This window comes from Camelus bactrianus, chromosome 15 (genome assembly GCF_048773025.1).
Source record: "Camelus bactrianus isolate YW-2024 breed Bactrian camel chromosome 15, ASM4877302v1, whole genome shotgun sequence".
Classification (NCBI taxonomy): Eukaryota; Metazoa; Chordata; class Mammalia; order Artiodactyla; family Camelidae; genus Camelus; species Camelus bactrianus.
Window position 1 is genome coordinate 55094440 of NC_133553.1, and position 12579 is coordinate 55107018.

General features: G+C 31.9%; 1 protein-coding gene across 2 annotated transcripts in view; it reads right to left on the reverse strand.

Annotated features, from left to right (window-relative positions):
* Positions 1 to 12579, reverse strand: part of FANCL (FA complementation group L) — a 72920-nt gene that overhangs the window by 34470 nt on the left and 25871 nt on the right. For both annotated transcript variants that reach the window (XM_074341171.1, XM_074341172.1), the window contains exons 6-7: positions 10309 to 10405; positions 5216 to 5284 (exon numbers count right to left, since the gene is read on the reverse strand). In XM_074341171.1, the coding sequence (XP_074197272.1) occupies positions 5216 to 5284; positions 10309 to 10405 (166 nt within the window). The remainder of the gene's footprint in view (positions 1 to 5215; positions 5285 to 10308; positions 10406 to 12579) is intronic.

Here is a 12579-nt window from a genome sequence, read left to right on the forward strand (position 1 = left end):
CGAAGTTTTTCCTTTGAGATCAGGAAAAAGACAAGAATGCTTCTATCTACTATTTATATTTCTGAGGTTATTAGATATCCTAGTCAGAACAGTAAGGAAAAAACAGAGAGAGAGAGAGAAAAGTAAAGGAAAAGAAAGGGGAGGGGAGAGAAGAGGGGAAGGGATTTTACATTTTCTTAATTTTGCTTATTTTTATTTCCTTTTTTTTTTTTTTTTTAGAATCAACATGGGGTACTTTTAAAATAAATGATGTTACTGAAAGAGAAAAGAGAAACAAAGAAAGGCAGTTAATAAGTTACTGAGTCCAACAGATCACACCACCATGTCTCATGGGTCTACCATATCACCTACTCTCAATAATGAATTAGCTTCCTTTGTTTTGATCCCTCTGATGTCTTTTCACCCATACCACTGTGGCAACAATGAGACTACCAAGATGGCAAGAGCATAACCAATTTAAGAGTGAACAAAAATCCAGTACTATGAGTTCTTCAACACAGACAGCAGAGAGAAAAATGGAAAGAAAGATAACCTAGTAGGTCAAAAAGAGAACTTCCACAGGATCCATACAATGGATATTGATGGTTTTTCCACCTAATGTGGTTTTAAATCAAATTTGTTTTTCTTAAGATCGCTGTGAAAGAAAGAGTTCACTATTTCCATATACATATGAACTGAGGCAAAGGGCACTCATGTGACTTGTCTGAAATTATACAATTAAGGCAATGGCTGAACTGTAAACAGAACCTAGGATACCCAACTGCTAGTCTGCTGCTCTAACTAATGGATCATGCTCCCTGCTATGCAATAGGACTGTTTCCTTTAATTACAATTTCTTCATTCATCATCAGATTATCAGCCAGAGGCTTTATCATTAGTTTTGCTCTTCCTGCATTCATGGCATTACTCCAAGAATATGAGATTTACATGATAAAAAATATAAAGACCACTGCTTACTGTATCATACCAAATGTGAAATTCTAACCAGTGTGGCGAGGACAGTTCACTAAGCCTGCACATAATGGCAGAGCCGCAATTTTAGCATCCATTTTGGGTTGGTCAGAGACCTGGAGAAAATTAATTTTGTGTTTATAGAATCACAAATGTCGGCACACTTAAAAGTTTTACATTAGAGCATTCTATGGTTTTATGAGTCAGCAATATTCACATATATGACCTGTATGTAAAAGCCCAAAGGGTAGCAGAGTAGATACATTTTAGAGCATCTGTGATGTTGGGAAGTGGAATAAGATAAAAACCATGACATGCTCTTACATTCTATGCTGAAAACTATGTAAGAAAATTCACTGGGTAAACAAAGTATCTGTAAAGAGGTGTGCAGTCACTTGTCTTTGAGAAGCACTTTGTGTTTCTTTGGCACATATCACGGCAGCAGTAGTAGCAGCAGCCTTGCCCTTGGTGCTGATTTCTTACTACTCTAAATGTCTCCTCTGAGCCAGAATACACTGGCTGTTGCTGATCATGCTGTGAGACACCTGCACTGGCTACTAGGCTTGTCATGACGCACAAAACCCTACCATCTTCAGCTTGACATTGTGCAAGTTATAATTATTCATCCAAATGAATATGTCAGAGCAGCAGCAGCAGACCTCTCATCAGAGCAAAAGAAAAATACATCAAAACATTATCAACCCAGCAGGAAGACAGGGACCATAAGGAAAATTACCCATTTTTAATATGGATGCCACAAAGCCATGCTATTATTTTACAAAAAGAAAGGAAAATAAAGATCTTCCAAGTTTAAAGTCCAGAAACACCGTTTCCAAAGAGGAAATGTACAAAAAGCAGGCAAGGAATATTAAAAATCAACTATCTGGAACCTATTTACAGTCTCTTATATATAGTTTCCTATTAGACTACAATAGTAACATTTATTTTGCTTAAGAACTACAATTGTTTAAAAATTGTTAAAAATAAAAAAGAAAAAACATAGTAAATCCCACAAGCAGAACTGTTTCCAACAGGTCAACTGAAAAAAGACCATACACAGCAAAGAAATCTGATGTTGCTTCATACTTTCAAAACATAAACTAATACTGCCAACACTTTTACCACGTCTAAAAGACTCAAGAGTTCCTACTGCTAGCAGTATAACCAAAGTGCTTACAATGTCAACTAGACTCTAAAACAATAGGTAAATAATATATTTTGAAAAATTTCTAAATTTTAATGGTATTTGTGGAAAAAAAAAAAAAAAAAAACTGAAATCACCCCAGACCTCTACAAATGAAGACACATTCAAATTCAATGAGGATATATAAAACAGGCAAGCGTAAATACGGATTCTTACTTCATACTGAAATACTTACGGAAATAGGGAAAAAATGTGTAACTAGAGCAAACTGTAGAATATCTCTTCAGAACAAGATAATGGAAGATTTTCTCATTCAAGACACAAAAAGCAAAACTCACAAAGAAGAGACTGATAAATATGACCACAGTGAAAGTTAAACCTCTGACGAAGTATATCATATACAAGTTAAAAAAACATGCCTCAGAGAGTAGATACTTATATCCCATGTAACCAACAAATATGCATCCAAAATATATAAGAAATGCTTGTAACAAAAAAAAATCTAAGGTAAGGATTATAAACAATAATAATGATTATCAGTTCTTGATAAGAATTAAGGTCACATTAAAATCAGACTAAGATGGAAAGGATTTGGGAAAATAGGAATTACTATGCATTGCAGGGCAGGAGTATAAACTTACACAACCAATTTGGGAAGGCAATTTGGCGATGTTTAGTAATCTCCCAGAGGTGCATTTCCTATAATCCAGCATTTTCACTTCTAGGCATAAACCACACTAAGTCTCACGTGTGTACAAGGAAACAAAGAAGATGTTCTGTTTAAGTAAGAAATTGTGAACTACCGTATCACTAGGGCAATGGATAAATTAACTGTTAGATTCATACAATGGAATGATATAAACCATTTAAAATAAACGTATTACACATGCATAGATCAAGGGTAAACCTCAGAAACAACATTATATAAAAAAGTCAGACTCTGTATGTTACAGGATATGGCATAAACAAATGCATGGATAGCATACACATCAATTCCAGGCAAGTGGTTTACTTCTAGAAAGGGAAAGAAAGCAAGGGAGAGAAGGAAAAGGGAGGTAAAGTTTTAGGTCCTGGAACATTTTATTCCTAGGAGAGAGACAGAAGGAGAGTTATCTAAAGAAAATATGACAAAATATTAACATGTCAAATTTGAGTTGTGGATAAAAAGGTGTCCAAATTTTTATCTGTACTATGCTAAAATTTTCAGTATGTTCTTTAATTTAAAAAAAGAATTTATGACATTCCAGTTACTACTAATTAATTTTGTATTCTTGGAACTAATACAAAATAGAAAACTTGCTGTATGACCCAATTAAATCTAAACCTGAATTTGAACTAATATTATAAGCACTTATCCCAAGCTTATGTGTGCAAGACACTGAGCTAGTGTTAAGCAGGGATACAAAATTTTAAAGAAATTGTCCTCCAAGATTTTTTACTGTTAGAGTCACAAACTAATTTAGCTAAATAGCAAGATAAGGAAAGTGCTAAACAGTCTTTTGGTGGAGATGGAAATATTTTCACAGATTAAAGTCTGGGGAAAACTTATATGGTTATATACATTAAAAACACTAAGAAACTCATTAAAAACATATTCTTCAATCTTGGCATTTTGATAAATGCTGAATTATAATTTAGAGACAGTATATCTGGAAAGAGTAATACAACTATGTACAGTGTTATCTCATGATCTCACATAAAACATAAAGGTGAAACTTACAGAGCCAAACAAAATGTGTATTTAAAAAACAAGAAAGGTTTGTAGTAGCTTATAGTAGTAGGTAAAGATGTTTACTTTTATTCCTATTTCATTAAGTATTTGTATCATGAATAAGTATTGAGTTAAATGTTTAATAAATTTGCTTTAAGGAGAAAAAAACACAAAGGTACACAATTTATATGTAGTTCCAATTCTTTCCATACAAGTTAACAGTATTTCTTACACATTTATAACACACAGAATACCAAAAGCAAATCAAAGCGTTTTTCCTCCCCTTTATTTTGCTGTCTTTTCTTGATTTCTAATGGAAGGAGGGAGACTTTTTTGTTGTTGTTTTTAAAGAATAAAATGAGAAAAATATTTTTTGAATATATATGCATGATTAAAGTAGTATTTGAAACTTCATGAGACTATTTAAATCCCAATATGTCTTTTTTTTTCCCCCAAACTAACTTCATATACAAGATGATTACTTTATATATTATAATTTAAAATGAAAGCATAAATTTTCACTTGAGCCTACCAAAATTTCATAACAAAAATAAGAGTAGCCTCTTTTTAGTGAGTATCTGTAAAATGTCACCAGGAAGTTTTTCTCTTTGCATAACAAGAGAAGTTGTTCATTCCATTTTGGAATCAACTGCCACAATTCACTGAGTGAAAGATGGACTATGCCTGTCATCATTAGACTGTTCTTTGAATCTAACCACCATTCTGCCAGATCTTTAAAAATCACACAAATAAATGTTGATGATGGAACTATTGATAATCATAACCAATTTTATCTATATAATATTATAATTTACAATGCACATCTGAATACAGTAACTTATCAGATACCACCAATGTATGGAGAAATTAAATTGACAGGAGCAGAAGAAAGACTCTTCTATATTCTTTACTCAGTCTGAATGTTCCAAAGCACATACAAAAAGAGTATCATCTAAATTCAAGGATAAACTAAGGATAAACACTTTAAAACAATAAAAACTGAATAAAAATGGCAGGGTTTATATTTTCAGTCATAACTCATTCTCTTGATATTATGTCTGAAAAATTCCACCCAATTTTTAACCTGCTGCTCACTGCTTTATAAAGAGTTTCTTAGGATTTAAATTTAAAGGAAAATTTCTGTCAATAGAGCTTCCTCATATTTACTTAAAATGAAACATAAAGATTTAAAGGCTGGAGAGTGTGTTTGTGTGGGGTGGGGGTGGGGAGTAAGAGAGAGAGAAAGAGAATGGACTTAACGACTAGGAAACATGAAAGCAGCACTCAGAAGTGTGTTTATACATAAATGCTTAAAGAAAACTGAAAAAAATCACTTTGTAACCTATAATGGGCACTTATGAGTAAACAGAATATGCTTTTAGCTACTTAAAATAAATTTAAGAATTTACCTGTGGTGTCCACGAAACAGAAAATGAAACAGGAAAATCCACAATACAATCTGGTGATTCTGCAGGGTACTAGGAAAAGGCATAAAATTAGGTCATTTTGCTTCTGTGTGACAATTTCACAGAAAGTATTTTAAAACAACTGAATATATTAGGAAAAGTAGTATTATAAATGCAAATGTACTATATATAAACATTTTGATTCTACTATTACAGAGATGTCAAGAGTGGATTAACAGTCAAGCTATGCTTAGGAGGTACAAAGTCTGGTGATTTGTGGGTGCCAAACCAATTAGTTTTAAACAAAGAGTAATGACTTAAGTCAGTGTCAGGTCAGCTGCTAATGTGATCTGAGGGGTGAACCACATCAAATCTCAGTGTCTTTACTTTTAAAATAAGAGTTCAAACTGGTTGATATTTAATTTCCTTTCAGTCTAAAATTTAATCTCAACCTCAGTCGCTATTTAAAGAGGCAATGCTTGTTAAAAGAATCAAGAAATGCATAAAAATGAATTCATATAATTATCAACAAAAAAGTATTTTCCACAATAAAGCAATTAATTTTAGCAAGATAAATAAAAGAAATAATGGTGTGCCTTCTGGCTTATTAAAGGAAAACAAAGTAACAGGTTTAAGAAAAACCTTTTCACGGTTGATAAATAGAAATTTAATTTCTCAATACTTTTATACAAAAATTGACAGTCATAGGACTAACCAGGTTTCTAAGTTAATGAAGACAAAAGGTAGTTTTTCTTCAATTTCGTTATTAGAGAATTGTACTACACGATTTCTCTAAAATTCAATTCTGGACTCTTGAAAGTCATATATAATTTTTAAAATGCTCATTTCATTCCATTAAAAAGCTAAATATACTAAAAGAAAATTAGTTTTAGGAAAACTCCTTTCTCTCATTGGACAAAATGTTTATAATAAGTTTTAAATTTTCACTTTTTTCAACCTCCTATTTTTAACTACTTTGTTGCATAGCAAAAGAGGACAAAAATTACCACTACAGTATTTAAAAAACATCAGCCACTTGAAATCAATGCTTTGAAAAGAATTAACATTTAGTTATAGGGGAAGGGTACAGCTCAAGTGGTAGCGCACATACTTAGCATACACAAGGTCCTGGGTTCAATCCCCAGTACCTCCTCTAAAAAAAATAAATAAGCCTAATTACCTCACCCTGCCAAAAAAACACAAAACAAAACAAAAACCCAACATTTAGTTATAACGACTGGCTGGCTAAAAATAAACTTATCAATGTATACTCCTATGGTATCAGTTCTCTAGAACTGATAACACAAAGGCAAATATACAGGAAACCACATGAAAATGTAACAGTGCTCCAATTTGGAGGAAAAAAAGAAAAGTCAGGCTGAGATTAAGGAGGGAGCCCTATTTCAGACAATTCAAACTAGAAGATGACATACTTCAGATTATAACTGCTGCAATCACTGGAAAACAATTTGTACACCATTTTTCTAAGTCATGTGATTATCTCAAAGTAAATGCAGGCAGAGATCTTAGCTTTCTCTGGTTCTGCTAACTCTGTGACTCTGGACAAGTCATTTAACTTCTCTCGCTGTTTTATATGTAAAAATGATGGAACTCAACTAAAAGCATTAAAAAAAAAACTCTTCCCTCTAAAATGTTGATATTCTGTAAAAATAATAATGCACACTTAAAACCTCCATGGGTCAAAAATGGAGTATTTAGTTCACTTTGAGTTGCTGCTATCTGTCTCCTACTGATGCTAACAATGAACATATACCAACTCTCCTACTTAAACAAATTATTCTAGGTAAGAATATGAACTTAACGAAATGACTACTGTATAGAGTACATAAACCAAGTAAAGTACCTGTGACTTTGTAAGTCACTATGCACACAGAACGCGTGATGTTAAAAGAGATTATGATCCTACATTCAAATGCAGGATAGTAAACGATACGTATGTACTGATATAGAAAGAGATCCACAAAGAGTTTAAGGAAAAGCAGGTTATAATAAATATAATATAGTCCCGCACATATAAATGAGACTTCCTCAGAGTTTCTGAGATGATAATGTTCAAACATATATTTTAGGTGTAATTTTGCAAATATAAAAATATGTACATAATAAATTAGACTGATCTATATGTAGGTGGCGTCACTGTGTATCTATTGAGTTAAATGCATATATACTGTGTTAATTATATTCACATTCAAGATCAATTCTGTTTATATAATAAACTTTACATAACTGTATTGAGCCTAAAAAGTACAAATTTACACACTCCTGGATGATTAACATGAATTATGAAGTAGCATCCTAGATATTCATTTTCAGAACTGTTTGTACTGTAGTACTAACTACAGCATAGATATCTAAATACAGTATTATAAAATGACTATCAAAATTCAGACAGTTTTCAATAGTAAGTTGGAGGCATATATAAAACCACCAGAGACTAACTGCCAAAAGTTTTACTTTAGAAGTCTAATTGACAACAAAAGCTCCACATAAAACAATATTAATTGAGAAATAGGTACAGTAATTATTTTTAATTAAAATATCATTTTTCAAATCTCATAACAAATCAAATCAATAACTATAAGGGGAATACAATTATTATATAATATTCAGTATGTATTTTGTCACAAACATATTTTTTTAGACTCCATAGTATACTTTTCCAAGAAAAAATTTAACCCGTGTTTATAAATTGGACCATCTAAGCAGTAAGGCCCCCTAGCAACTGAATACATGCAAATTGCAGCAGATTACAAAAACAGGCATCGGACAGAGCGCCCAGCCTCTGAAACACATCTGTGATTTGTTTTTCAAGTAGTTTTGATCTTGGCCAAAGCTACGGAGGCCCTACTTCTTTTTTAAGAAGGTAAAGAAAAGATAATAATTTAATCTCATGGTTTAGGATGAACTGTTAATACTGCATAAAAATACTTACAAAAATGACAATATTCAACTGTTTCCCTTATTATATTTCTTTTTGACTTATATATTTACTTTTATTATGAGATGTCTAGACAAAATTGGTATTGTTTTCTTTGTGGGTTTTTGGGGACAGTGAGGTAAAGTTGAGAGAAAGGCAGAATTGGGAGAGTATATACTCAAGAAGAAAAATAAAACAAATGTATGTCTTTACTATGTATCAAAAAATATCAAAAGAAATAGAAATTTGAGTATTTACATAAATAAGGCTAATGTAAGGTTATTTTTTAAGAAATCAGCTTGATCCTTAAAAATTTAGTTTAGACTACGATTTTTACATTATGTACTCTTAATGTGTAAGTTTTAGCTTTCACTGTTTTTAACTGACAATCCCAAATATTCATAAGAAAGAAATTACCACATCTAAAAGATAACTCTGGCCTCTATGAAAATTGAACTAAATGGATAATCCACGACTTGAACAAATCACACCAACATAAGATTCATTCAGGTCTAGTCTGTCTTGTTTTGTTTTTTGCTTTTTGGTAAAATTTTTTTCTTTCTAATTTCTTCCTAACTCAAATAGATCTTTCTCTTCCCTCTTGCAAAGGCATCCATAATAGTGCTTCACAGCTATCGACACTGCAAAAACTTGACACTTGAAAATATTCTCTAGAGAAATATTCAAAGTGTCACCTTATCTACCTTGAAAAGTTATAAGAAAAAGCAAATGGAATGGACTATATTAGTGGCTACACATCCTCCCTCTCAATACTACCAATGATGTCATTAACCAGAATTAATAATGAAATCTTATAGGTGCAATTACAGGCAGCACAGACAATAAATCATCATTATCTCTTAGTAAAGCAGAAACGGTTGTAAACACGAGGCTATTAAACAAACAGAATCAGGACAGGATATATTTAATTTTTTTTCCATTTTAGTATTCACACCAAAACAACTTTTATCAATGTACAAAATACAAACAAACAAAAAATTTTGAAGAAGATGACAGAACCCTTGCCACTGGCAGCATATGACCTTTGGAAGGGTAAAGGCAGATTTCTCCTTGATCCTAAAAAAAAAATCTTTAAAAACTAAAAAGGAAAACAAATTTTTTCCATTTTCATTTAATAAATATATCCACGTAATTTATTTTACAAATAAGATTGTTAGCCCAATTTTTTTCAACACTTATCCCATATGAATCTTAAAATTATACCTAAAACATTCTCTGTGTAGGAGAGTCATTTCTCAACTTGTCTGATATAGAGGCACTATAAGATAATCAACTTTTCTGTGTCACCCAGTACAACTTTATGTATTAACGTTCTCTCATGAAAAGCTTAAATGCCAGACATTTTTAAAAAGGACAAACACAATTGATCTTTTCATCACTACAATCTTCTGAAATAGAGTTGATTGATGACTCCTAGGGATCAGGAAAAAAGTCAGACGTCCTGGTTTTCTCAAATTCTAATGTTTGCCTAGTGATTACTAAGTAAATGATGAATACCCTGAACTGGCTTATTCTACTTATGTCTCAAAATTCACAATCCCTAATTAAAAAATAAAAGATGAAACAGCTATGTTTTGTGCCAATAAAATTAGTCAGTAGTTACAGATCACTAGCCTGTAAGGCTATAAATAGAGGTACATACAACCTTTGCAAATTTTTAAAATATAGAAGTAAAAAAATTTCAGCCAAAACAATGAAAAGCATGCATATTTGTGTGTCTGTGTTTGGGGGTTGGGGCAGAAATAAGAACAAAGGTAATTCATAGTAAGACTGAAGACAAAAGACTTCTGCAGTAGAACTTTACTTGGGATAATAGAAACTTCCAAGTCTTTTCTACATAGGATGTTACAAAAATAACATGATGGTACTTTGAGGCTGACAAACCTAATTTGTAATATTTCTTTACTATAAAGTCTATATTTTGATCAAATTTGAACTAAAATAGTGACATGAAATTGTACGCAGGCTTTGGGAAACTTAGTGAATAAATTCTCTGAGGTGTTCCAAAATAAAAATTTTTATAGTATCATATGTATTTGTTAGAAGCAACTAGCACACTGTTTACATTGAAAACATTCACAGAGTTCATTTCACACAGTACTTCCTGACCACAGTAACAGTTTAATGAAGCACGTACCTTTGCCTTCAACTTGACAGTGATTAGATGCTCTCTACCAGAAGCATCTTCGGCTTTTAACTTGATGGTACTAAAGCCAGTATCCACATATACCAGCCTGGTGAGTAGAAGGGAATAAAGAATGATCACAATGGGGAGGGTAGGGCTGGGGAGAGAGGGAGGTTGGAGGATGGTAGGATTCAAGATGAAAATATTTGCTATATTCCTATTAATCCATTACAAAAATTAATCAGAGGAATTTCTACATGCCATCCCATTATGCTGGTATAGATTTACTGCCGTTAATACACCAGCCCAGCGCTTAATGCAGTCATAGATCTCTGGATTATTTACAATGTGTGTCAAGGCTCATGCTGTGGTCAGTGAGCACTATGTTTCGGTTTTCCATCACCGGAACCTTTGGCACACACAGCATGTTCCTGTCAGACTCTACTTATGTACACATTAAACTTCCTGTCAAACTCTTTGATCCATTTCTGTAGTTTCATACAGTATGAGACTTTTATGCTTCCTTTATTTGTTTTTCTCCTCAATGAACTTCTGCTTTATTATCAATAATGTTACTGTACAAAAATCAGGCTGATATTAGTTCATATACTCAAATTGATCCTCGAAGGAACAGGCTGCATAAGCACAGGTACTGCTGGTCTCCTAACAATAAATTTTCTTTTTGTGCAATATATAGCTTCTGACACTTAACCTGGGCATGTATTCAAGATGACTAATATTTTAAACATATAGCACAAGTGCAATTGTTTTGGTTTAAAGTTGCTCTAAATGCATGAATTTTCTACAATGGAAACCAATACACTTTGAAATACATCATTCTGTAAAAATATGGTCCCTTGAGTAGCATAAACTACTGCCAAAAAGGTTCAAATTTAGCAGTATATTTACTAGTGAACTGGGCATGTGGGTATTTTTTTTGACATTTTTACAATACCATTCTCTTGTAAAGATAAAAAGTAGCCTAAGAGTATTGTACAACTTATCACCCAGACTGATGGTAAGATCTATTAAAGTTCAAAACTAACATTAGCCTTCCAACTTAGGAAACTTTTTTTTTTAACATCACTATATACTCTTTAGTCACTGGCCAGATATAATGGTAAAATGGGTCAATTTCAAGAAATGCTGGGCAATACATTTGTGAAGATACATAAACTCAATAGAATAAAAAGTAAAACACAACAATCTTTATCAAACGAAAAAAATTATAAAATTATCATAATCTATAAAAAGTTGAATCTTAGAAAACAAAAGTAAAACTATTCTAGAAATAATGTTTATTTACATAAAAATATCAGACTTTATACAGTTAACCATGATTTTCTTTTAGCTGTATCTGTAAACATCTCAAACGCCCCTCCCTCCAAAAATTAGAACATGAGATTTAATCAAATGTTTTATCAATATGACTCAAAGGTTTAGATACATGGGCATCTGATTCTTTGAAAATATCAACACTTCAGATTCAAGATGCTGAGATGAGTACACCCGTTTATATCCTCTCTCTCTACACACACACACATATATACAGACAAAGGAATTTTTAAAAAGATATAAATAAACCCACAGTTATAAAAAGCACAAGGAATAGAATCAACCAAAGCAAATTTTCAACAAATTTTATAAAAAGGTAAAGTGGTTAGAAGAATACTGGCTGACAAAACAGATTAGAAGACAGAAAGAAGGCTTCAGGAGGGAGACAGCTGGCAAAAAAAACCGAATGTTTTTTAGAGTACGACTTATATGTGGGAAGAAATTAAAGAATTTTTTAAAAAAAAACACAGGAAACCAAAATGGAAAGAGGAAATTTTTTAACTAAATTATAAACAATAAAGCTATGTTAAAATTGTAATTGTTCGATCACTAGCTTTTCAGTGGAAAATATTTATGTAGTCATAAAAAAAAATCAAACTGTTTACTAATAACAATTTTTAGAATTCAGCAACAGACAAAACTAGAAGGCTTAATCATAGTTACAGAAACTAATGTAAGTGTATTTGATCAATGCAATTTAAAAGAAACAACAAAAACTGAGCAGTAGAAAAGGGAAATTATGAGGAAGGAAGATTAGAAATATTAAAATTTGTAATTGCTAATTTGAGAGTAAGAGATGCCATCTTTAATTGAACAGACATGAAAGAAGTTTAAGAAATATTAAAGCTAATATAAGAAAAATGTGATGAAGGAAGAGAGAAGGTAGTATACGAGCTAAATCTATTTTCATTATAGTAGTAAATGTTATTCCAGATAAATCAAGCCATG